The 27,920-nt window shown below is 37.2% G+C and overlaps 1 protein-coding gene across 4 annotated transcripts in view; it reads right to left on the bottom strand.

Moving 5' to 3' along the window:
• CEP128 (centrosomal protein 128) overlaps positions 1-27,920 on the bottom strand; it is a 412,477-nt gene that overhangs the window by 274,849 nt on the left and 109,708 nt on the right. For all 4 annotated transcript variants that reach the window (XM_066342939.1, XM_066342940.1, XM_066342941.1 and 1 more), the window contains 3 exons: positions 24,177-24,251; positions 22,076-22,205; positions 17,616-17,767 (listed from right to left, as the gene is read on the bottom strand). In XM_066342939.1, coding sequence (XP_066199036.1) covers positions 17,616-17,767; positions 22,076-22,205; positions 24,177-24,251 — 357 coding nt within the window. The remainder of the gene's footprint in view (positions 1-17,615; positions 17,768-22,075; positions 22,206-24,176; positions 24,252-27,920) is intronic.

Raw genomic sequence — 27,920 nt, 5'->3', positions numbered from 1 at the left:
AAAATTTACAAAGAACTCATAAAACTCAACAACAAACAAACAAACAATCCAATAAAAAAATGGGAAGAAGACATGAATAGACACTTCTCCCAGGAAGAGATACAAATGGCCAACAGATATATGAAAAGATGCTCAGCTTCATTAGTTATTAGGGAAATGCAAATCAAAACTACAATGAGATACCACCTCACCCCTGTTAGATTAGCTATTATCAACAAGACGGGTAATAGCAAATGTTGGAGAGGCTGTGGAGAAAAAGGAACCCTCATTCACTGTTGGTGGGACTGTAAAGTAGTACAACCATTATGGAGGAAAGTATGGTGGTTCCTCAAAAAACTGCAAATAGAACTACCTTATGACCCAGCAATCCCTCTACTGGGTATATACCCCAAAACCTCAGAAACATTGATACGTGAAGACACATGTAGCCCCATGTTCATTGCAGCACTGTTCACAGCGGCCAAGACATGGAAACAACCAAAAAGCCCTTCAATAGAAGACTGGATAAAGAAGATGTGGCACATATACACTATGGAATACTACTCAGCCATAAGAAATGATGACATCAGATCATTTACAGCAAAATGGTGGGATCTTGATAACATTGTAAGGAGTGAAATAAGTAAATCAGAAAAAAACAAGAACTACATGATTCCATACATTGGTGGAACATAAAAATGAGACTAAGAGACATGGACAAGTGTGTGGTGGTTACCAGGGGTGGGGGGAGGGAGGACAGGGGGAGAGTTAGGGGAAGGGGGAGGGGCACAGAGAACTAGATAGAGGGTGGCGAAGGACAATCTGACTTTGGGCGAGGGGTATGCAACATAATTTAATGACAAGGTAACCTAGACATGTTTTCTTTGAATATATGTACCCTGATTTATTAATGTCATCCCATTACCATTAATAAAAATTTATTTAAAGAAAAAAAAAAAGAAAAAAAAAAAAAGAAAAAAAAAATAATAAAATAACAACTATTACTGAAGTTTACTGGGCATTTGAGTTGTGCAAGGAATTGTGTAAATGCTTTATATGAATTATCTCATTCGATCGCACTGCAAAACTAAAGTAAGGTACAATGCACAGGCAAGAACCACAGAGTTGGCCATCGGTGGCTGTTTATAAAGTTATAGTTCAAGAGGACTAAAAAAATAAAGTCATTGGAAAGTAAAGTCAGAAATCAAGTTGTGGGATGTTGAAATTCAGTTTAAACATTCAGAGGTTTTCAACTAGGAAATAACATGATCCGAAATCTATGCTTGAGAAAGATTAATCTCCAAAAGACATTACGCTAACACTAAGATATTAAAATATTATGGCAACATTAAAAACAATTGAAAATCATCCCTTTAAAGCAGGAAAGGCCTTTTAGAACTAATTCCTCTCTTATCTGAATTCAATTTCAGCAATCAAATTCAATGAAGCTGGCTTAAAACAGATAAAAACTAATTGTGGCATTTAAGAAACTAGAAGGAAAAAAAACAAATATAAAACCCCTTGTCAGTCTTTCTGAGGAAAATACAGGTATGTTTCCATTCAGCCCAATAAGCATTTACTGCACTGAACACCAAGCTGGTGAGACAGGAAGCTGAGTAAGGTGCGATTCTACCATTCAGCTGCTCCAGAGAATCACACGGCCAAGTTCGGGAGACAGACACCTAACAGTTATTTTTAATAAACGTGATGTGTATGTCAATTCTTTCTTCTCTATATCAAATTTTGCCTCTCTTCCCCATGTATACAGCCTAATCTACACTTACATTTCTTTCCTCAGTGTTTTTATCTGTGTAATACTTTCTAACAATGGTTCATTGTCCAAAAAAAATAAAAAGAACTTTGAGCTAACACCATTAGGTGGTGGCCAAGGGAACAAAAAGAAGATAACTTAATAGTTGCTACTGGAAGTTATAAAGAGAAAAAGAGAAAGAGAGGAATGGATAGGAAAGAGAGACAAATGGAGATCGAAAATGAATGTCTATGCCAGCCAAACCCAGAACTCAACAACCCACACAGCTAAGGTGTCTATGCCAGCCAAACCCAGAACTCAACAACCCACACAGCTAAGGTGTCTATGCCAGCCAAACCCAGAACTCAACAATCCACACAGCTAAGGTGTCTATGCCAGCCAAACCCAGAACTCAACAACCCACACAGCTAAGGCAAGAACGTGGCTAGCACTCCTGCCCTCTGATGCTCTTTGATGACGTCTTTCTTGATTAAAATGCCCTTAACATTGTTGTTGGTAGGAAAAGGGGGTTGAGAATAGGGAAGAGGAAAAAAGTTAACAAGAAAATCTCTTGTTAATAAACAAGACACTTCCTCCAAACATTCACAAATAAAACCTTTTGTAAGAATTCAGAATAATTGGATTTTACCATGTTTGGAAAAAAATAATCCCAAATTTTGGCCAAGCCAAATAGAAATACAATTATTTGTAAAGCCTTTATTTACTAATGAAATTAGTGAAGAGAAGAAGCCACTTGTTAAATTTCCTCAATTTTCTCCAACAGTTTAAAATAATATCTGAGAAAATCCCCTTTCTAAATTCTAGGGGAAAATACTAACTACAGATTTTTATTTTAATGTTTATAATGGCTAGTCTGTCATTTTTAGATACATCAAATGTGTGATACAATAGTTGTAAATACACATACATACATACACACACTTTTAAGCATACTATACTGAACATATATACTGTAATATTATGTGGGTGTTTGTATTGTACTGACTTTACTAAAATAAAGAATTTTACATTTTAATTATTATAGAGATTGAGTTTTTGTATCTTGATTTGATGACAAGTTCATTTTAAGCATAAGTGTTCAGGGTGAAAACTCCTTGGCTGGAAACACAATTCTTAGTTACAATATTTCACATGTAAAAACATAAAAACCACAATAGATTTATCTGTTTTACAATACAGTTTCTAGAAACACAGTACAGTAAAAAGCAGCAATTGTCTGAATGTATCAAAATGATACACTGAGATGAAAATGATGTGCAAAACATATAAATAATGTTTATAGCAGGGGTCAGGAACCTTTTTGGCTGAGAGAGCCATGAACGTCACATATTTTAAAATGTAATTCCATGAGAGCCATATAGTGACCCATGTACATTACACGTTATCCAATAAAAATTTGGTGTTGTCCTAGAGGACAGCTGTGATTGGCTCCAGCCACCCGCAACCATAAACATGAGCGGTAGGAAATGAATGGATTGTAATACATGAGAATGTTTTATATTTTTAACGTTATTATTTTTTTTATTAAAGATCTGTCTGCCACATGCAGCCCCATGTTCATTGCAGCATTGTTCACAGTGGGCAGGACATGGAAACAACCAAAAAGCCCGTCAATAGATGACTGGATAAAGAAGATGTGGCACATATACACTATGGAATACTACTCAGCCATAAGAAATGATGACATCAGATCATTTACAGCAAAATGGTGGGATCTTGATAACATGATACGAAGTGAAATAAGTAAATCAGAAAAAACCAGGAACTGCATTATTCCATACGTAGGTGGGACATAAAAGTGAAACTAAGAGACATTGATAAGAGTGTGGTGGCTATGGGGGGGAGGAGGGAGAGGGAGCGGGAAAGGGGGAGGGGAAGGGCACAAAGAAAACTAGATAGAAGGTGACAGAGGACAATCTGACTTTGGGTGATGGGTATGCAACATAACTGAACGACAAGATAACCTGGACTTGTTATCTTTGAATATATGTATCCTGATTTATTGATGTCGCCCCATTAAAAAATAAAATTATTAAAAAAAAAAAAAGATTTGTCTGCGAGCCAGATGCAGCCATCAAAAGAGCCACATCTGGCTCACGAGCCATAGCTTCCCGACCCCTATACATATATATATATATATTTTTTTTTTTTCTGAAGCTGGAAACAGGGAGAGACAGTTGGACAGACTCCCGCATGCGCCCGACCGGGATCCACCCGGCACGCCCACCAGGGGCAACGCTCTGCCCACCAGGGGGTGATGCTCTGCCCCTCCGGGGTGTCGCTCTGCCGAGACCAGAGCCACTCTAGCGCCTGGGGCAGAGGCCAAGGAGCCATCCCCAGCGCCCGGGCCATCCTTGCTCCAATGGAGCCTTGGCTGCGGGAGGGGAAGAGAGAGACAGAGAGGAAGGGGGGGGGGGGCGTGGAGAAGCAAATGGGCGCTTCTCCTATGTGCCCTGGCCGGGAATCAAACCCGGGTCCCCCGCACGCCAGGCCGACACTCTACCGCTGAGCCAACCGGCCAGGGCCCCGACCCCTATATTTTTATAGGCATATAAATCTCGGTCCTTTACAAGAACAAAAACAGTGACATAAACAACAACAAAAAACTAAACAACTTAAATAAAGCTAATAAATAGCAAACAAGCCTCAAATAAAACACCATTTGAAATAAAATTCAATTAATCATCCTTAATTAATATTGACTCTATGAACAATGATTATTAGACTAATTCCAGCCCAAAATATGACTTGTTTAAAGCAAGGACAAGATGAAAACACTGACTAAAAGGAATAGGTACATTATATCCAAAATGAGATGCAAATATCCAATAAGAAAGAAGACTGACTTCTGAACAGAAAAAAATATTGTGTTTAAATTTTTTGTACCTATTGAAATTAAATTCTTTTTCAAGCATGTTGGAATATTTTTAATTGTGTTACAGATGATTTAGTTTTAACTAGGCTAAAATGGACAAAAAACTTTTAAAAAATCCCAACAAAGAAACTACAGTATAAATACAATGTTACTAATGGATGGATGTGTATTTGTAAATGTGATATTAGGATTAATATGAATTCAACCAGCATTCACAGAGTGTCAACTACAAACACAAGACTAGGTTCAAAAGTCATGAAATATACAAGGCAAGGTCATTTTCACCTGAAAGAAAACCTGATTACTGGCACTGTTGTGCATGACCCCAGAGTGGTCAGCCCTTATCCCCACTCCTTCTAATACACTCTCCTATTTCACAAAGGCTGCAAAACCAAATGCTCAACACTCCCGTTGAGCTAGGTTTTGAGGGCAAATTTGACGCAGTGTAGAGAGATTTAAAGATTTAGCATGTGGAAGTGAGATGGAGACCATATACTTGCTAATTTGGCCTTTTGCTTCTGGTCAACAAAGTCAAAGAGATATAATTTATTTTGTTTCATAGTGAATCTGCCCCTTCATACCAATCCTTCTTGGAAGCCTAGGCAGGGCCCGTCTGCCAATAATATAAACAACTATTGCATAAAATAGCTAAAGCAGTTCTATTTCCCACACTAAAAGCAAACTGATATTATAAAATTTTGCTTTCACTGAGTAAACAAAAGAACTAACAGATTTAATAGGATTTCACCTGAAATTCTCAGATTCTTAATTAAGCCATGCCCTACTCACTTCTACTGGGAAATTAACTTGACATATGCTTGCATGTTTTGATGAACTCATTCATTTTTAGATAATTTATGAGCTTTATGAACTGATACAGAGAAGATAACTAATCAATTTTCCACAGTCAAGAGAATTAAGGCAAGTCTCTCAATAAAAGAACTCAAATCAATAAAAACAAGTGTGACAGCCCCAAAATATTCCTACATGCAGCTAAATTAGGCCATCACTCAATGGGATCATCTCATTTAAAACTTTTTTTAAGTCATTATTGGTTTTAAAAGTAAAATATATAATAAAATCTACGAGTCAGTTATTTTTTAACCCAGCAAAACACATTAATAATCTTTAAAAACTGATTCAAGCCCTGGCCGGTTGGCTCAGCGGTAGGGCGTCGGCCTGGCGTGCGGGGGGACCCGGGTTCGATTCCCGGCCAGGGCACATAGGAGAAGCGCCCATTTGCTTCTCCACCCCCCACCCCCTCCTTCCTCTCTGTCTCTCTCTTCCCCTCCCGCAGCCAAGGCTCCATTGGAGCAAAGATGGCCCGGGCGCTGGGGATGGCTCCTTGGCCTCTGCCCCAGGCGCTAGAGTGGCTCTGGTCACAGCAAAGCGACGCCCTGGAGGGGCAGAGCTTCGCCCCTGGTGGGCGTGCCGGGTGGATCCCGGTCAGGTGCATGCGGGAGTCTGTCTGACTGTCTCTCCCCGTTTCCAGCTTCAGAAAAAGAAAAAAAAATAAAATAAAATAAAAACTGATTCAAATTTTTAATTAAAGAGCAGCCACATAAAACACTACAGTGACCACATCACAAATACTCTTCCTTTAAAAATACAGACTTCAGTACTTTCAATTGTACCAATTTTGATCACATATACTATTATCTTTTTTTTTTTTTTTTTTGCCAAATGAAGCAGAGACAAAAAATATTAATTTCAAATAATAGGTTTCTCAGTCCTTCTCAGTGATTAAAAATAATTATTTCTCCACAAATCCTATGAGAACCTATCTGCTTCATACAACTACAGTTTCAATGTACTTTTTAATGAAACATAATATTAAGCTTAAGTGAAGTACAGAAAATAATGTTCAATTAATTAAATACATTCATCTCTTTGTGAAGAAATAAAACATTAGCTTCTGTTTCATTAGCCATAATGTTCACTACAAAGAACATTTTAAATACACATTTCTTCAGTGTTTAACTTAAAACACAGGGGGGCATGTAATTAACATCCAGGCCCCAGGAGCACACTAGGGAAATTCTGACCCTTGCACACATCAAAGTACATTTGTGTTTTCTTAATTTTTCTCACATTCTATTAGACTGTTAAGTTTAACTCTGCTACTCTGATGTTTAACTAATGTAGGCACTTTGAGAGGAGAAATTTTGAATATAAATACATTAAAACTGCTGTACTCAAAGAAGACTGGTATTTGGGCCTGCTTTTCACACAGGTGAAACATCTGTGATTATTCATTTGCTATGAAATGCAGTAGGTCAAAGCAGCTCTCAATGAAAGGTACACACCTGTGTCTTTAAATTTTGACGTGGCAGCTGGCAGTGCTAAGATAAATTACATAGTTCAACTAAAGAACCATTATTTTATTTCTAATTACATGACATATAGTGAAGATGAGAACCTACATGTCACTTAACAGTATGGCTTTACTACTTTACAGAACAGTGATTTTCAACTTTTTTCATCTCATGGCACACAAAAATTAATTACAGTGGTACCTTGAGATACGAGCAGACCAACATATGAATTTTAAGATACAATCTGCGACTCGGTCCATATCTTTGCTTGAGATCCAAGCAAAATTCCGAGATATGAGTCATGATTCGGGAAGCTGTCGCTAGTTGGTGCATGGGTGCATGGGTCCAGTATCAGCAGCACAACACCAGCATCTCATTCTTTCTCATGTGTTACCCGCAGAATCAAGTAGAATCTCGTGTGCTGTACTCATTCTTGCATCATTTTTGCATTTTTTACTAACTTTTTTTTGTGCTATCATGGGGCCGAAGAAAGTGAGTGTAAAGGACAGTGGTGAGAAGAGGAAGAGAATGATGTCGATAGCAGTAAAGCAAGAAATAATAGAAAAACATGAGCCATGAGCATGGTGTACGAGTGATTGAACTGGCAAGGCTGTACGACTGCAATACATCTACAAGTTGTACCATCCTTAAACAAAAGGATGCCATCAAAAGCACAAATCCAGCGAAAGGAACTACAATTCTGTCCCAATTAAGGACAAATATCCATGAAGAAATGGAGAAGCTTCTGCAGGTGTGGGTGAAAGAGAAAGAGCTGGCAGGAGATACAGTGATGGAGACTGTAATATGAGAAAAGGCACGTATTATTTATGGTAACTTGAAGATGAAAGAACCATCAACCTCAAAAGAGGCAAAAGATACATTTAAGGCAAGTTATGGCTGGTTTGAAAATTTCAAGAAGATATCTGGCATCCACTCGGTGGTGAGGAATGGTGAAGCTGCGACTGTTGACGTTAAGGCAGCCGAGGAGTACATTGCACGTTTTGCTGCGCTTATCGCAAAGGAAGGCTCCATCCCTCAACAAGTGTTCAACTGTGATGAAACAGGATTGTTTTGGAAAAAAATGTCCTGGAGGACTTTCATCACTGCAGAGGAGAAAAAGCTGCCAGGCCATAAACACATGAAGGACCATCTACGCTTGCATTGTGTGCAAATGCTAGCGGTGACTGTAAAGTAAAGCCACTGCTAGTGTATCATTCGAAAAATTCTCAAGCCTTTAAGACTCACAAGATTCGTAAAGAAAAACTGCAGGTTATGTGGCAGACCAATGCTAGCACTTGGGTTACGCGGCAGTTTTTTATTGAATGGGTAAATCTCATCTTTGGTCCTGCAGTGAAGAAATATCTTCAAGAAAATAAACTCATGATGAAAGCATTATTAATCTTTGAAAATGCTCCAGCCCACCCACGTGGTCTTGAAGATGACATTCTCAATGAGTTCAAATTCATGAAAGTCCTCTACCTCCCACCCAACATTACTTCAGTCTTGCAACCTATGGATCACCAGGTCATTTCCAACTTTAAAAAGCTTTACACAAAGCACTTGTTCTACCGCTGCCTTGCGGTGACTGAGAATACAATTCTAACCCTTCGAGAGTTTGAGAAAGATCACTACAACATCATGATATGTTTACACATTATTGACTTGGCATGGCAAGAGGTTACAAGAAGAACCTTGAACTTGGCATGCAAAAAGTTATGGCCTGATGTTGTTGCAGACAGGGACTTCAAAGGATTCAAATCAGAGACCAAGACCGGGGTAGAAGTGTTGGAGGAGATTATGTCCCTCGGAAAGTTGATGGGTCTGAAGGTAGATGAGGGTGACGTAAACGAGCTCGTCGAGGAACATGAGGAGGAACTCTCAACTGAGGAGTTGAAGGAGCTACAGATGATGCAACATACAGAGCTTCTGTAAGAGATTAGTAGTGACGAGGAGGTAGAGTCGGATAAAGTGATTTCTACAAGTGAAAATAAAGACATGCTGGCAATGTGGGAGAAGCTTTCAAGTTTCATTGAAAAGAAACACCCAGAAAAAGTTTCAACTGGTCGTGGTTCAGCACTTTTTAATGACACTTGTTTGTCACATTTCCGTAACATTTTAAAAGGCAGGCAAAAGCAAACCTCTTTGGGTAGATTTTTATTCAAAAGTCCTGCAAGTGAAAGTGCCAAAAGTGCAGCCAAAAAGGCAAAAACAGGTAATGATTAAATGAAAAATACGTAATGTTAAGCTTAGGTTAAGTTTAAAGTTAAGAAAGTGCATTTTTTTTACAATTAAGTTTTTGTGGTTTCATTTTAAGTAAAGAAAGTGCAGTTTTAGTTTTGTTTAAAGTAAAGAAAATGCAGTTTTAGTTTACATTTAGTGTTAAGAAAGTGTAATTTCAATTTACGTGTCTACAGTGCCTACATCCCTTCCTCCCTCCCTCCTCCTCCGCCATTCAACTCCGTTAGCCACACTCGTCTGTCTCCAAAGTAATACAGTAATAACATTTTTTTTCTTTTATTTCATATATTTTGTTATGCATTGGTAAAGTATACATGTGTGTTTCTTAATTAAATATGTCTTTTTTCATAATTTAGGATGGTTTGGGGATGTTTCACAGGGCTGGAATGGATTAAATCTATTTCAGTTATTTTAAATGGGAGAAATTAGTTTGATATACAAGTTGACTGACTTACAAGCTCAGTTACAGAACGAATTAAACTTGTATCTCAAGGTACCACTGTACTAAATTTCTGCAGCATGAATAAAACATATATTTTTTGCCAGTATGACCAAAATAATAGGTATAATTTTGATTCATTCACACCAGATACCTACTGTGCTGGCGGTTGTTATTTCTTTTATTTGACAATTTAAGGGAAAAAGAGGTCAGTGTCCCTGACTAAATAGTCAGGTATTCACGTTTTAAAAATTCTTGCATCATACCAGTTGAAACTCCCTATTACAGAACATTACAGTTTATTTGAATTAGATCCAAACCATTACCTTAGGTGATAGTATAACCTTGTGCTCTTGGAAGAAATCAATTTTTCTATTTTAGACAGGATGAGAAAAGAAAAACTAAGAAAGCCTAAATGAGGTAAAAGAGTCCTATTTTTTTTAAAGTAAATAATGTTTCAACCAAAAATAACGATCTGTCGATCTTTGTTCTCTCTCTCTCCTTCAAACAAATTACCTTTACATTTTTCTTGATGCAGTCCTGTTGAAATTGACTTCATCAGTTTTTGTTGTCTAGAAATATCTTTACTTCACCTTCATCTTTGAAGGATATTTTCACTGGGTATAGATCTAGGTTGGCAATTATTTTCATTTAGCACGTTGAAGATACCTTTCTATTCTTCTGATATCCATTTTTATCTTTTAAAGTAATGTTCTTCTCCTTCTAGCTGCATTTGAGATTTTCACTCTTTCTCTTTGGTTTTACTAATTTCACTGTGACATATCTAGTTGTGATTTTCATTGTATATGTCCTGCTTGGGGTTCTCAGAACTTCTTAGTTCTGTGAATTGATGTCTGTTATCTTCAAATACTGCTTCTGCTCCATTCTCTCTTTGAATTTTAGGACTCCTATTACATACATATTAGAACTTCAGACCTTTCTACTATGTCCCATGTAGCTCTTAAATTTTTTTCTGTACAGCAGGGCCTCAAATACCATCATTTTTGTCAACATGTTTTGTTACAGTGTTGATGGAAAATTCTGGAAAACTCAACTTTTGTTTATATTAATTAGCCTATGGTAAAATTGATTTCATAGTATATTGTTTCACTTAAAGTCACAGAACCTATTGACAACATTAAGTGAAGATTTACTATATTTTCCATGTTTTTGTCTTTCTGTGACTCAGAGTGGATATTTTCTTCTAACCAAGAAACTATTTCTACCAGAGAGCAAGACTTCCAGAATGGCACTGCAAGGAGCTCAAACAGTGTTTCCAGTGAAACAACCAGTTAACAGGTAATAACTTTCTTTTTTTTTTTTTTACAGAAAGAGAGAGTCAGAGAGAGGGATAGATAGGGACAGACAGACAGGAACAGAGAGAAATAAGAAGCATCAATCATCAGTTTTTTGTTGCGACGCCTTAGTTGTTCATTGATTGCTTTCTCATATGTGCCTTGACCGTGGGCCTTCAGCAGACCGAGTAACCCCTTGCTCAAGCCAGCAACCTTGGGTCCAGGCTGGTGAGCTTTGCTCAAAGCATTAGCCCGCACTCAAGCTAGCGACCTCGGGGTCTCAAACCTGGGTCCTCTGCATCCCAGTCCAACGCTCTATACACTGTGCCACCGCCTGGTCAGGCTAAAAGTTTATTTAAATAATAAAAATCATTTAAAGCATCTGAAAATTGTCCTAAAGGCACAGAACAAATGGAAAAACATTTATTTATGAATATCTGCTAAATCTTGGTAAGAATGAAGGTCTGTAGCATCTGAGTCACAACCTATTCCCATATCCTCCTCTCCAGTGCAGTGGGACTAAAACAACACTCCAGCTAGGGATAGACAAGACAACAGGTCTTACTCTATGCCCACCTCCCAGTAATGGCTACAGATTCACCCGTAGAGGAACAGGGCCCCAGACTAGGGTTGCAGAAGCTCTATTCTAAGCAAGCACAGCCAAAGAACTGAGGGTCCTTCCCCCAGACATCCCCACTTGTAAGGCAAAAGGCATAGTAAGTCTAGGTTGCCTCTGCCTCCATTCACTCATACAGTCACTTTTCCATAAGAGAAAAAGCAAGGTAAGAAAGTCAGAGACTACCACCCCCACTCAGCACCACATTTGAAGAATGGTGGTGTCACTCCAGAGCAAGGGGAGTTAGTTAACCTTTTTATACCTACCGCCCACTTTTGTATCTCTGTTAGTAGTAAAATTTTCTAACCGCCCACTGGTTCCACAGTAATAGTGATTTATAAAGTAGGGAAGTAACTTTACTTTATAAAATTTATAAAGCAGAGTTACAGCAAGTTAAAGCATATAATAATAATTACTTACCAAGTACTTTATGTCGGATTTTCACTAAGTTTGGCAGAATAAATCTTTATAAAACAACTTACTATAGTTAAATCTATCTTTTTATTTATATTTTGGTTGCTCCGCTACTGCCCACCGTGAAAGCTGGAACTCCCACTAGAGGGCGGTAGGGACCAGGTTGACTACCACTGCTCTAGAGGGAAGCAGGCCACAATCCCGGAACTCAGATCTGGTGCAGTGGTGCAGACTCTGCTGCGAAAGAGAGGTTGTATAAGCTGAGAAGAGCTCAACAGCTATGCCTAAGGGGACTTTTTTTTAATAGAGCATAAGGAAATTCATGCCTAAAAATGATATATGGGGCGAAGTGTGAGCACACAATATGGTATACAGAGGAGTGTTGTAGAATTGGGCACCTGAAACCTGTAAAATTATGTCAACCAGTGTCACCCCAATAAATTCAATTTAAAATATGGAGATCTTGGGGTTGAAAAGTTAAGAGGCTGGTAATTTCCACAGTACTAGTAGCAACAAGTGAAATGATGAAACAGCTATAATTTTCATAGAGAAAATCAGGGAAAGAGACAGCTAAGAATGGCCCTCTTGGAATCAGAGAATGCCCCCCAAAACTGGTAACACCCTAGTCCTGAAAAGAAGCCCAAGTTTAACTGAACAGATTGTGGAGCAATTTATACACCCAGGACATTGTCCAAAATAAAAAAGAACAATAAACTAGCAATTAACAGAGAGGCTAAAAGCTAGTGAGATATCAACAGACTTAAACTAGCCAGAAGCTTAACTGGGAGATCAGGAAACTAGACAGTCAACGAGAATCCAGCTAAAACCACAATCATCCCTGATAGCCATGGAGACTGTTACACACACCCAAGGTTGCAGCCTCTCAGAAGTGACTGCATACTGCAGGAAAAATAGTTCTCACCAAACAACTCCAGCCAATTCATTAAACTAATAAAAAAGCAAACAACAAACCCCAGAAAGTGGGGAGCGAGTCAGTCAGTCGGTCAGCATCCAGACTTACATACTATATCGTATTAAGAGGAAGACCTCTTCTCCACTAGATTTGACAATTTTAGCCTCTGTCTATGAAGTTTTGCTGCCAATATTTGTTTTCTTAATAATTTAATCTGTTTAAAATCTGATTAAAATCTACTTAGTACTCAAATAATACCTTATACTACAACATGCACCTGGATAAGGAGGAAATTAAGATAAAAAGAAGTATAATAGTAAACTACAAACAGGGTAATTAAGATGACTAAAACCATAGGTCTTTAAAAAGGATTTAAAAGTAGTGCTGAAGGGGGCATTACTGCATAGTAAAGTGGCCTGCTTTATAGAAGAAATGCAAGAATCAAAAGAGTTTATCCTAAAAGCACAGTAAAAGGAAACTTCCTTCAGTGACTACTGTACCAATCATCAAAAAAAAGTTATTACCGATTAACATTTCTGTTTTCCACTATCCTTTCTCTTTTTAAACATAGATTCTGGCATTAAGAGCCAAGATATGTTAATGAATAATCATGTCAGTTGTCACTCAATTATCATTTTCAACATTTAATCTAAATTATGTACAGCACCTTTTTTTTTTCTTTCTTTGAAGTTCTTCATTCAATTTAAAAGTCAAATTTTTTTTTTCAAGAAGAGTAAATTGATGGAAGATGGAGGCTGAGATTAAATCAGGGGAATCATTGATCAAGGATGCTTGAAATTCTTATGAATACAAATAGCCTATCAAGGTTAATGAGGTTCAACTCAAGTTTAGAAGAAGAAAAAAGTGAACTTAGTATTTCCTATGCATATACAGATTTAAAATCTTAGGTACATTTGAAAGGTAAATTATGCAAACTCAAATGTAGCTTTCATTTGGCTTTTTACAAGCTATTTTCACTGTTCTTCCCTCAGTATAAAATACCTGCTTAAAATATATATCCTGGAGCAACAAAAACTAATGCAATTAGTGAGAAAGAACATGGTCCCCCTGAATGCTGACAACTCTTCCAGAAATTAATATGCTTTTAAGGAATGACTGGACAATGTTAACTTTAAAATATAACCATAAAAATGTTCTACAATATACTATTTCAGTCAACAAACATTAAGTAAGTGCCTAAAATGGGTAAGACATTGAAGAGGGTACAAAAGGATACAGAGGTAAGACCTGGTTCTTAACCCAAACTCATCTGTGATCTGAAAGGAGATATAAGCCTTTAATTCATAAGTGGCTCCCAGAATGCTACAAGTTGAATCATAAAATGCATAATAGTAAATGGCCCAAAGCAAAATCTGTGCACAGCAACATATCAAAAGAAAATGTAAACAGAGGTTGAGCATCAGAATGAAAGCACAGAAGATTGTTAGAAAGACAAAACAAAACAAACAAAAAAAACTCAGTTCAACCCATTCCAGAAATAAAGACAGAACCTGGTGAAGTAAATAGGATTTCTGCTTACAAGGACTCTGTTAAAGAGAGATAGAGGGTGGGAAGCCTTCCCATAACCATGAACCACCAGTCCCTTAGACATCATTATTCTCTGGCTCTGTGTTCACTGAACAATTTTTTTGGTTACTAATTCAGCTTTCTAAAACCTAGGTTTATGAAATTGGAGACTGGAGCTGTGCACAGGAGAACAGTATTTAAATATCCACATATGTCTCCCTCAGGCTACATCAATGAACTGACACTCCTATATATTGCTCTCTTATAAGTTTCATTGCTAATATGAAGCAGACTCCTAGATCACATTAACTGTAGGACATAAAAAACTCAAGTTTCCAGATGTGAAGACAAGACCTTGATACAGAATGTCTTCATTAAGGTAAGGACGTCAGAGTTAGATTTGTCTTGATGACAGAGCAGCTTTTCTCTTCGGCCCCTTCTCCTTTATTTCAACCCACTCTGAAATCTTAATATACCCAGATCACTTTAAAACAGTGTGAGGACCGTGCCATAAGAACATTAGTAATGTGGGCAAAGGGATGGTTCAGAAGAAAGAATTATGACTTGCAACTGATATCACCCAAGGAGGCTTCAGAACAATAAGGTTTAGGATTTGCACAAAGAGAGAGTGCTGCAGAAACAGTGAACAGCTAGAACAAAGGAAAAACAGAAGGGATTAGGGAAGTTTAAGGAAAAAAATGAGTTCACAAGACTGTATATGAGATTCTGCAGGAGAGGTGTTAGAAAGTCAAGTGATCAAAGGAGAAAGACCGTGATCAAACAAACCATAAATGTGACTATATAAATGTTTCTGGGCCTGATCAATGATCTCATTTTGTGCATCTTTTCCTATTTATATTTGGTCTCTGAAAAACAACTAAATAAAATTAATTTTCATTTTTTATAGAATATATATAGCAACACGCCATACTACTTAAAACTTTCTAAAAATAAAGCAGAGCCTAAATGCTTTTCAATTAAATTTCTATTAGATTACCAACTGTTAGAGGTGATACTGAGTGATCCATGACTTATATCTCTCACAAAGTCTACACTAGATTTCACTTGGAGAATAGCTTGGGAATAAGGATATTAAATGAGCCTCTATAAGCTATGAAAAGTAATCAAGCCATAATCAGAAGTGGCACTAAATCTAACACAACTGATGTAAATTTAATTAAGTTAATTATTTTACTTTGGAAAATAAAAAAAAATCAGAAAAAAATAAAACTGGTTATTGGAACTTTCTTGAGGATGAATGATATCTTTTTTTTTTTCTTTACAGGGACAGAGAGAGAGAGAGAGAGAGATAGGGACAAACAGACAGGAACGGAGAGAGATGAGAAGCATCAATCATGTTTTTCGTTGCGACACCTTAGTTGTTCATTGATTGCTTTCTCATATGTGCCTTGACCGCGAGCCTTCAGCAGACTGAGTAACCCCTTGCTTGAGCCAGCGACTTTGGGTCTAAGCTGGTGAGCATTTTTTTTTTATTTTGCTCAAAAGCCAGTTGAGCCCGCGCTCAAGCTGGCGACCTCGGGGTCTCAAACCTGGGTCCTCAGCATCCCAGTCTAATGCTCTATCCACTGCACCACCTCCTGGTCAGGCTGAATGATATCTTTTTATGATTACTTTTTTCAACGGCAACTGGGAAAACATCTTTCATCATCCCAAAGGAATTTAAATTAGACTTGATACAAACTCAAAGAACTTTCTACATCAATTTTAGAATGTCACCTGCATAGGGACAAGGAAATCTGGTGGTTTTTTGTTCACTGTTATGTCACTAGCGCCTAGAATAGTTCCTGGCACATAAAACACAGTCATTGTTTCATTTGTGGGTAAAGGCAAACACAAGAGGATGTGAAAATGCGGAAGAAACATAACGTTAGGACAAGGGGAAAGCCAGGCTCTCTAAATGAGAGCATTATCAGGTTATTATAAGTAATTTTTTAAATGCCTACAAGTGTGAGATCTTTTTTCAATTTATTCCACAAGTGGTGAATGGAAAAAAAAAAAAAGAAAAATGGGAAGGAAGAAAGATAAGGGAGGGAGAGAAGGAGGGAGGGAAGGAGGGAGGGAGGGAAACAGGACAGACCAGCATGTGGTTATAAACAGCTTAACAAAGGGATTTTTCTACCCTTGATATTTATTAGCACAGTTTAAAAAAAAACAAAACTTAATTTTGGTAAAACAATCATATTTTGTCATTAGGATCAAGGGCTAAAATAATACCTATGAAGCAAAGTTCAAAAGCCCTACAATTACAACTGCTCTAAGAATATTTCTGATAAGTAATTATTAAACACGTAGAGAGCTTTGTAAAGAGTATGTCAATATTTCATTATCTTTACAATGTGAATCTCAAACCAAACCTAAAATACATTTTCTATTGACGCAGTGACAAGATGAAAGAGAAACTCAGATTAGAGTCACATTAAATATTTCCTTTGGATTATACAAAGTGAGATGCTTTACACACCAATTTTCTACCTTTTAGAAACTTAGAAACTTAGAACTTAGAAGCTTCTTTAAATGTGGCAACTTATTACAACTGGAACATGATTCACTAATAAAAACATACAGACGATACATATCCATTTCTAAACATGTCATCCATGTTTAATCTAATTTGCATAATGATAACTAAAATTAAGCCATTTCCTCTTTATGGAGTTCTTTCTTTTGATTTTCAATATTTTCTGATAATTACCCCATCTCTACTAGATAAAAGATGGGCAGGAAATGGTAGCTGCCTAGTTTCACATCATTCATGGTTACATTACTCACAATTATTACACAACCCTAAACTAATAAAGGCATCATTACTACCTCATGCAGAACAGCTAGATATTTGAAAACCTTTATGGTTCCAAAGAAGAAATATCAGTAATCCCTTTTCTCTGGGCCTTCTGCCGGTGTCACCCCAAAATAAATGCTAATTCACTGTCCCTTCAGAGAAGCGGTCCCTTCCAATCTTTAGGAAGGGCTCAACTGCTACTAGAATAAAAATATCTTCAAGATTATTAGTTTCCTGGCTTTGAGGTCCAAATGAAAGAGATATGAATCCATCGAAATTTCTACATACCATCAGTCATCTATATAATCTTATATTATCTATTCCCAAACTAGAGTTCACAAAATATCACAGTCTTCATATTAAAATTTCATTAAGCAATTCCATGAAACAAAACCAAAGTCCTTTGATTATGGCTTAAAAATAGCAAAGTCACCTCGACTTGTGCTGCCAAGTGTGCTTTCTCCTTGTCTTTGCGCTCCGAGCACCGCCTCACTTCTTCCAACTCCGCAGCCAGCGCACCCACGTTCAGCTGCACCCGCAACTCTGACATCTGCTTCTCCAGATCCTCTTTTTCCCGTTCAAGGCCTTGAAAGAGAAAATGTAAAGCTTGATGGGTTGTTCTTTATTCTCAGGAGATGTAGTTTCAAACATGTTCAAAGCCTTGATGTTTTAATATTCTAGCTAATGTAATCCACTTCCTAACGCTGTCACTCAACAGTCTTCCTAATTTGCCGGTCTATTGTTTCAAGACTCATGCAGTTTTCTACAATATTATTCTACTTTGATACTAAAACTTTAACTGTTATCTGATTTCTAGTACAATTTATTTCAGGAAAATCCTACACATTTTTTCCTTTAACTTTCCTAACATCCCTACATTACCTTCAAAGTCTAACAAAAATACTGAATTTTCAACTAAGCTATTGCCAGCTGAAGTTACTGACATTCACACAGCAAAATGCGTTTTTTGCAGCCTAAACACATGATGCTGTTAAATCTCTCATTGTGCGTGAACACTAACTTTCTAATTCTGGAGACTACTACCTGAAATTATGTCACTGAATAATAAAATTGACTTAGTATTTTATTCAACATGAGCTACTTAGTCTATGGTGCACAGAAAACTTTAATACCACCTTCTTCAGAGATAAATAACACAAAAACCCTTTCTCAATGACCTTGCACCCCAAGAATATAAACAAGACATAAATAAAGTACTTCCTTGAATCTAAGATGACAAAAATTGACGTCAAAAATTTCAAACAACTGCTTTTCCACTAGTCTCCTTTCCAGAAAAGATGGAAAGACACTACAGAATCAAATTTACAGATTATTTTTAAGACCCACTCAAATTTCAGAAATAGCAAAGTGTTTAAAACAGAAATATCAAACTGTTTAAAATATTAAATGTACCTTGGATGGAAGGTATAAAGGCATTTAATAGCATGAGAAGAAGACAGACAGATAATATATTCCTGAATAGTATAATGGTTATTATACAGAAATAGTATAAAGAATAGAGTGATTAACTCTATCTTGGTGAGAAACTAAGGTAGAAAGAACTGGAAACTAAGTTAGTTTTTTTTTTTGTATTTTTCTGAAGCTGGAAACGAGGAGAGACAGTCAGACAGACTACCGCATGCGCCCGACCGGGATCCACCCGGCACGCCCACCAGGGGCGACAAGCTCTGCCCACCAGGGGCAACAAAGAATTGACGCTTCTCATCCCTCTCCATTCCTGTCTGTCTGTCCCTGTCTGTCCCTCTCTCTGTCTCTATCACAAAAAATAAATAAATAAAACAATAAAAGCCTAAATTGGGATAAGGGAATAAAAAAGAGGAGGGGGCAGAGTCAAGAGATATAAGGCTATAAATACACATGGTATCAGGACCAATTAGATGGAAGAGAGGAAGAATAATTATAAATTTTCTCTTTATTTTAGGTGTAGATATCCAGATAAAGGATGATGCCATCAATTGAGGTAGGAGAGAAAAACAGGTTTTCAGAAAAGAATAAACTCAAATGTAAATCTGTTGACTGAGCACTGTGCAACAGCATACAGAGATGTCCAATGAGCAACTCCATCTGGAGGGCTGAACATTAAACCACCCCGACAGAGAAGTATATGGTAAATGAGAAAAGCCATGAACAGGACTCTGGACAGCACCAGTATTTAAAGGACAAATTGTGAAGAAAGAATAAAGATTTGTATGGGAGGAATGAAAACAACTAAGGCAGAAGAAGCAGGAAAGAGTAGGAGCATTGAAGTCAGCTGAAGAGTTCAAAAAAGAAAAAGCAAATAAAAAGAGGTCAAGTAAGATAAGTAATGGCAAGATGCCTTTGAATCTGATTTTGCTTAATTAACTAAGCAAAGCCAATGTTAGAAGAAAGAAAGAAATCATTCTGCAGTGCATGGAGGAACAAACAGCAGTCAGAGTGTGACAATGAGTGTGATTCCTTACAGACAATTTTTAAAAAATAACACAAGTATTTTATAAAGATGAAAACTCTAGAATTGTTACAAGGTGAAGAAGTCCATTACCACATTAACAGGAGAACTTTAAAAATTTTTTAAGCCTGGTAAGAGTTCAGAAAGTAAGATTCTTCTAGTTCTCAAAGTCTTTCCCCAAAATAACAAGATTTGATGAACAAAACTTGCAACAAATACCATATTTCCCCATGTATAAGACACACCTTTTTTGAAAAATTTGGGGTCTAAAAACTGGGTGCGTCTCATACAGTGGTTGTGGCATTTCAAATGCCATAGGTGGAACTGAGGACGAGGCAATATATGAAGACAATGATTCGTCATCAGACACAGATGAGGACAAGCTAATGGATGGGAGTTTTGACAGTGATGAGAAGTAGTATGAATTTTATGATGAATAAACTTGAGTTCAATAACTTTATGTAATACATTTTTTTCCAAATTTTGGGTACCAAAATTAAGGTGCATCTTATACATGGAAATGTTTTATACATGAGGAAATACTGTGAAGGGAGAGATATTCCATGTTCATGGGTAGGAACACTCAATATCATCGAAATATCAGTTCTTCCCAACATAATCTAATAGATTCAATGCAATCCAAATCAAAATCCCAGAAAGTTATTTTGTGGATATCAACAAAATGATTAAAGTTATATGGAGATCAAAGGATCCAGAATAGCCAATACAACATTGAACGAGAAGAACAAAGCTGGAGGACTGACACTATGCAACTTCAAGACTACAGTAAAGCTGCAATAATCAACACAGTGTGGCACTGGTGAAAAAGGTGAATGGAACAGAACAGAAAGCTCAGAAATAGACCTACATAAAAGCAGTCAACTGATCTTTGAAAACAAAGCAAAAGCAATGCAATGGAAAAAAAGATAATCCTTCAACAAACGGTGCTGAAACAACTGTACACCCATATGTAAAAAAGTGAATTTAGACATACCTTACATCTTCTGCAAAAATTAATTCAAAATGGATCACAGAGCTAAATGTAAAACTCAAAATTATAAAACACTTAGAAGATAGGAAAAAAATTGGGGTGACCTTGGTTTTATTGGCAATAACTTTTTAGATACAATTCTAAAGTCATAATTCATAAAAGAAATAATTGATAAGCTACATTTCATTATAATTAAATTTTTCAGCTCTGTAAAAGACATCAAGAGAATGAAAAGACAAGCCACAGACTCTGTGAAATTATTTGCAAAGACATATCTGATAAAAGATCATTATCCAAAATATACAAAGGACTCTTAAAACTCAACAGTAAGAAAACAAACAACATAACAAAAAATGAAGCAAAAACTTTAACCAATACCTCACCAAAGGAGATATACAGATGGCAAATAAGCATAATAAAGCTGTTCTATATCATGTTATCAGGAAAATGCAAATTAAAACAACAAGATGCCACTACAAACCTATTAAAGTGGCCAAAATCCAGAAAACTGACAAGAGCAATTGGTGCTGTTGGGTATGAAAAATGGCACAACCACTTTAAAAGATGGTTTGGAAGATTCTTACAGAAGAAAACATACTCCTACCATTTAATGCAGCAATCATAGTCTTTGGTATTTATCCAAACAAGAAAACTTACATATTCACACAAAACTCTGCACACAGATGTTTAGTTTACTCGTAATTGCCAAAACTTAGAAGCAACCAACATGGCTTTCAGTAGGTAAATGAAAAAACTGTGGTACATTCATACAATGTTTAAAAATGAGAGAGAAAGAGAGGCAGCACACTACCAAGTCATAAAAATACATAACCGAAACTTAAAGGCATATTAAGTGAAAGAAGTCAATCTGAAAAATTATATATATACCATATGATTCCAACTGTATGAGATTCTGGAAAGGCAAAACTATGGAGACTGTAGAAAGATCTATGATTATCAGATGTTAAGGGGGACAGAGATGAAAATGTGGAATACAGAGGATTTTCAGGATAGAGAAACTACTCTATAATATAATAATGACAAACAGATGTTAAAATTACATATTTGTCCAATCCCACAGAATGCACAACACCAAGACGGAATCCTAACATAACCTATTCAACTTCGAATGATAACGATGCGTCAGTGCAGGTGCGTCACTTACAACAAACACACACTATCAGCGGGAAGCTGATAAACAGGGAGGCTATGCATGTTTGAGAATAGAGGGTATATGGGAAATCTCTCAACCTTCTGCTCAATATTGCTATAAACAAAACTAAAGAATAAAGTCTGTTTAAAAAAAATTGAATATGACACTATTAAGGTGCTTGAAAACCTGTGGTAGGTAAGAGATAGATAAGACAACGAAAGCACAACATAAGGGATGCAATTCTGAAGGTACTTGAGAAAGGTCAAAAGAGACCTACATATTTACAAATCAGGGTTATACCTCTCCTAAACCTCCAGGATTCTCCTTGTTCATCCTGATGGTTTAAGTGTTGCTTGGAAATCTGAGATACTTGATATAAACCCTTTCGATCACCTTCTGCTTTCATAAGTTGTGCACGAAGTTCTTCTACCTGAAAACGTAGTCAAAATTAAACTTTTGTCAATTTTAAAAGATAAATAAAGAATAATTGAACTCACAAGTTCATTACAAATTATATATAAATATTTTCCTAGGGAAAAAATTTATTTCTACTGGGTTATGGCAAGCACAAGGTGAAGTCAAGTTCGCCTCCTTTTCATGCCAAACACAGTAGAATAGTCCCTTGCTCCATTTCTTTATTCCTCCCATTCTTTTCACAAAGAATGAACATCTTTACCCCTTCTCTGGGTCTACTGTGTCAAAGAATTTGACTGCATTAAAAAATATTTTATTTAAACCTTAGCTCACTCTATTACAATGAACACAAACCGCCTCCAACTAAGTACAGAGGGTCATCGGGTTACAACACAGTTCCATTCCTATGACAGTGACATAAACCAAATTTTGGTATAAATCAAAACACATCCTAGCCTAACAGAAATGGAACACTTGCACTTTTAACAATCCAAAATGGCGTAGGTAAGCATACTGGGGATGCCAACTCCCTCACTCATACGCCACGTTACTGTGTATTCTTTTGCCATGCACAGCCAAACTGGTTCGCCCACGTGGTCCATAAGTACGACGCTAACGGCATAAGGTGAAATACTCAAGCCTCTATTATTTTATGTTTTTACGGGAGTGAGTGTTATAAACTATAAACATTGTATGTCGAGATGGTCATAACCCAAGGACTCCCTATACTATGTTTTTATATTTTTCACTCAGTTTCTTTTAAATGAACATGGTCTACTAATTGGTTAATTGAAGACATATGATCATAAGTTGTCATATTTTGATATCAAAGTACTGTTCCAAATAAATAAACAATAAACACTATTGAATAAACTATAAACTCCTTGAGGTCAAGAACTATTTTCTTCCTCTTCATATTTCTAGAGACTAGCAAACTGCCTGGCAAATACCAGGTATGTCCCCAATGACCATTAAACAAGTGAGCAATAGCAAGAAGACTCAGCTAAAGTCACAATGACAACTTAAACATGGAAATCCCTTACTTCAAAAGATGACATTATAAAGTACCAGTCAGAGTTATGAAAAAAATCAAAATGGAATTAAATACAAGTATAAACTTCCAAAAAAGAAAGTCTGAATTCTGCCAACATCAATTCCAATGGACCACTGACTGCAGACCAAAGCCAAGGAACATTTTTAAAGGTTTTATGAAACAGGTGCTACAGTGTATTTTTAGTATTAATTGTCAAAACATAATATTCTTTCTGAATATCTATATGATTTCTGACATCTTTGCCTCCCTAGCATATTATGTAGTAAGTTATGCAACCCACATCTCAAAATAGAGGAAGGTACAACTGCATTTTATATTAAACACAAACAGAGACAGTTAGAAATCCTCAAGCCCTTATCCAACATATGTAAAATGGCTATTTCAAGTTATTGAATTTGAAATATCAGAAGTACCAAACTCCCACTATGTGCTAATGGGCTGAAAAAATGCTATGCTTTAAAAGTAAGACTTAGCTTTGGTTGAAAAGAGCACGTAGCATCTTGAAAACGTGACTGTATGACAATGACACATTCAAAGTAACTTGAACATGTTTATTTTATGTATTTTATGTATTCTGCTTCCTCCTTCACTCTCCAATGCCTCCTTGAAGAAAATTAAGCCCCTGGGAAAATTTTATCTTACACACTGAGTCGCGCTTTTACACTGCCTATGCTAAGAGAGATAAGTCCTGAATTGGAGCAGCCATCCAGCAAGATACATGGTCACAGTGGAAACTTGGGCTGGCGTTTCTACTAGCTTTCCCTGAATCTTTCTGAAAGGATTTCCTCTCTTATTTATATATGCTGATATACATTCCTTAGGAAAATTTTTTTCTAGACCTATGCTTTTCCTTTCACAAAGACATTTAATAGAGAAAGAGACTCAACCCTGATTGAATGTAAAAGCAGATTATCATAGCTTGCATAGACTTACCTGATGCAAAAGTGTTTCTCTGCTGCCTTCTGACTGGTTCAACAACCTTCGAGACAGCTCCAGTTCCTGTTCAAGCTACAAAGGCAACAAAGCACAAAGAAAAATGTCCAATTAGACACAAGTTAGGTAAATTATAGGAGTGCAGTTTACGTGGACAGAAGTGGAAAAGCTTTCAGAAAATAATATGAAAGGACAAATATTTTGCTATAATCACTTATTCATGCTTTCCATTAGAATAATGTTAACTATAAGCCAGAAAGGAGGTAGACAAGGAGGGGAGTGCCCTGCAGGGACGTGTCAAGGAAGGAGGTGTGCTTGGACCCCAGTGCGGCTGTCTCATGACTCAATCAAGAAAGGACGGTGGGGGGGGGGGTGGCAAGATGGCGATGGAGTAGGCGGACATACCAACTTCCACCTCCCAGAACCAAAGTGGGTTATAACTTAATTTTAAAAACCATCATCTGGAAAAACCAACTTTGGACTAAACTAAGAGGACTCTTTAACCAAGGAACACTGAAGAAGCCATACTGAGACTGGTAGGAAAAGCAGAAACACAGAGAGGGTTTCCCAGCTCCTGGGAGCAAACAGCAGCCAGGAGGGACTCGCATTGCGGGAAGCAAGTTCAGAGGAGAGGGGAGGGTCCTGGGCCCCAGGAACAAAGCCCCAGCCTTCAGCCCCAGAGCCTAGAAGAAGTATATGGACAGTGTTTAGCTGCAAAACAAGGCACAATACTGTTTGTGAAAAAGAGTCAGATTTCTCAGACCCAGGATTCTTCTTGAAGGGACTGTGTAGAAAACCTCTTTGACAACCACTAACCCAGGACTCTGGGAAACTGGGAGAGTTGAGAGCACCAGATTAACAAGAAGAGAATGTAATCTAGGAGGCACAGGGAAAAACCCTTTGAGGAACAGCCACTCTAACCCCTGGGCTGAGTCACTCCCCAAATCTAAAGTAAATATTTCCCCTGGAACCAGCAATACCAGCAAAGGGAAGCAGGACACCAGCCAAACAAGCTCTCCTGCAGCACTCAGAGCAGAGTCGCTTAGAAGGAGAGAGCCTTCAGGAATACAGTATTGAGTGCTGAGGTCTAAGCAGCAACACACCCATCCACACTACTGAGGGCTCCCTAGTGGGCAGGCAGAATCGGGACACAGAAACGTGGTACCATCAGTGGGGGCGGAAGCCAGGCCTGCCACGACTGAGGCCTGGTGTGAGTTTAGTCTCATCCGGCAAGAGCAGACGGGGTGCACAAAAGCAGTCTAACCCAGCTGTGGACCGGGTGAGCAAGAGTGGTCCCACCTGCAATCCTGCTCACAGGGGAAAGGTGAAAGCCGGGGAACTGCAGAGACCCCCAGCTGAGCAAAAGCTGAGGCCGGAAGCCAAGGCTTGTAGACCGAGCACATGAACACAGACCATCCTGGGAAGGAGAGGTGGAAACCACAGGGACTACTACAGCAGGCCAGCACTGGCAACTCCTATACCTGAACGCCCAAGGCAGTGGCAGAGGGGGTGTCAGGCCTGCAGACAGACCACATCTAGGGAACACAGAGGCCACACCCATTGGACTCCAGTGGCCACACACTTCTTATACACAGACAGAATGGGAAGGCAGAAAAATGAAACCCAAACGAATCAAGAGAAATCCCAAAAAAAGGACTTGAACGAGTCAGATATAACCAAATTACTGGATGCAGATTTCAAATAATAATTATTAGGATGCTCAAAGATCTTAGAACAACAATAGATGGACATAATGAATACCTAAATAAAGAGATAGCACATATAAAAAAAAACATTGAAATAATAAAAAAGAATCAGTCAGAAATGACAAATACAATATCAGAAATGAAGACTAAAATAGAAGGAATTAAAAGCAGGATGGATGAAGCTGAGAATCGAATCAGCGAGTTATAAGACAAGATAAATGAAGGCATGGAAGCAGAGCAGAAAAAAGAAAAGAGATTCAAAAAGTCTGAGGAAACTCTAAGAGAGCTCTGTGACAACATGAAGAGAAATAGCATCCGCATCATAGGGGTTCCTGAAGACTAAGGGAAAAAACAAGGGATAGAGACTTTGTTCAAACATATCATAGCTGAAAACTTCCCTAAATTAAGGCAGGAAAACGTCTCACAAGTTCAAGAAGCACAGAGAACTCCATTAAAGAGAAACCCAAAGAAATCTATACCAAGACACATCATAATTAAAATACCAAAACTTAGTGATAAAGAGAAAATATTAAAAGCTGCTAGAGAAAAAAAGGCTATTACCTACAAAGCAGCCCCCATAAGGATGACTTCCGACTTTTCAACAGAAACGAGGCCAGAAGGGAATGGCAAGAAATATTCAAAGTAATGTAGAAAAAGAGCCTCCAACCAAGACTACTTTATCCAGCAAGGCTATCATTTAAAATTGAAGGAGAAATAAAAAACTTTCCAGACAAAAAAAAAAACTCAAGGAATTCACTACAACCAAACCAATGCTGCAAGAAATGCTAAGGGGCCTGTTGTAAACAGATCAAAGGTGAAAAAAAAATATAGCAAAAGAGGAATGCAGTTTTAAAGAATAAAATGGCAATAAACAACTACATATCAATAATAACCTTAAATGTAAATGGATTAAATGATCTGATCAAAAGACACAGGGTAGCTGCGAGGATAAGAAAACAGAACCCATATATATGCTGTCTACAAGAGACACACCTTAAAACAAAAGATGCACATAGACTGAAGATAAAAGGATGGAAAAAATATTTTACGCTAATGGAAATGAAAAAAAAGCTGGGATAGCAATACTTATATCAGACAAAATGGACTTTAAAACAAAGGCTATAGTAAGAGATAAAGAAGGTCACTACATAATGATAAAGGGAGCAATCCAACAGGAAGATATAACTGTTATAAATATCTATGCACCTAATATAGGAGCACCTAAATATATTATATAAAGCAGACTTTGATGGATATAAAGGGCGAGATCAACAGCAATATTATAATAGTAAGGAATTTCGATATCCCACTAACATCACTAGATAGATTCTCAAGAAAGAAAATTAACAAAGAAACAGCAGACTTAAAGGACACACTAGATCATCAGATTTAATAGATGTCTTCAGAATCTTTCACCCTATAGCAGCAGAATATACATTCTTTTCAAGTGGTCATGGTACATTCTCTAGGATAGACCACCTGTTAAGGCACAAAAGCAATCTCAACAAATGTAAAAAGACTGAAATCATATCAAGCATTTTCTCTGATCACAATGGCATGAAACTAGAAACCAACCACAATAGAAAAACTGAAAAATACTCAAATACTTGGAAACTAAATAGCATGTTATTAAATAACGAATGGGTTAAACAAGGAGATCAAAGAAGAAATTTTAAAATTCCTAGAAACAAATGATATGAGCATACAACAACTCAAAATTTATGGGACACAGCAAAAGCAGTACTGAGAGGGAAGTTCATAGCATTACAAGCATACATTAAGAAGCTAGAAGAAGCTCAAATAAATAACCCTGCATCTAAAAGAACTAGAAGAAGAACAGTAATTAAAGCCCACAGGAAGTAGAAGAAAGAAAATAATAAAGACCAGAGCGAAAAAAAATGACATAGAAGCTAAGAACACAGAGGATCAATGAAACCAGGAGCTTCATTGGTTCTTTGAAAAGGTAAACAAGATTGATGAACCTTTAAATAGACTCAGCAAGAAAAAAAGAGAAAGGACTCAAATAAACAAAATTAGA

Source organism: Saccopteryx leptura, chromosome 6 (genome assembly GCF_036850995.1).
Source record: "Saccopteryx leptura isolate mSacLep1 chromosome 6, mSacLep1_pri_phased_curated, whole genome shotgun sequence".
NCBI classification, from domain to species: Eukaryota; Metazoa; Chordata; class Mammalia; order Chiroptera; family Emballonuridae; genus Saccopteryx; species Saccopteryx leptura.
Note: the sequence above shows the minus strand (reverse complement) of the source record. Positions and strands in the feature narration are given on the sequence as shown.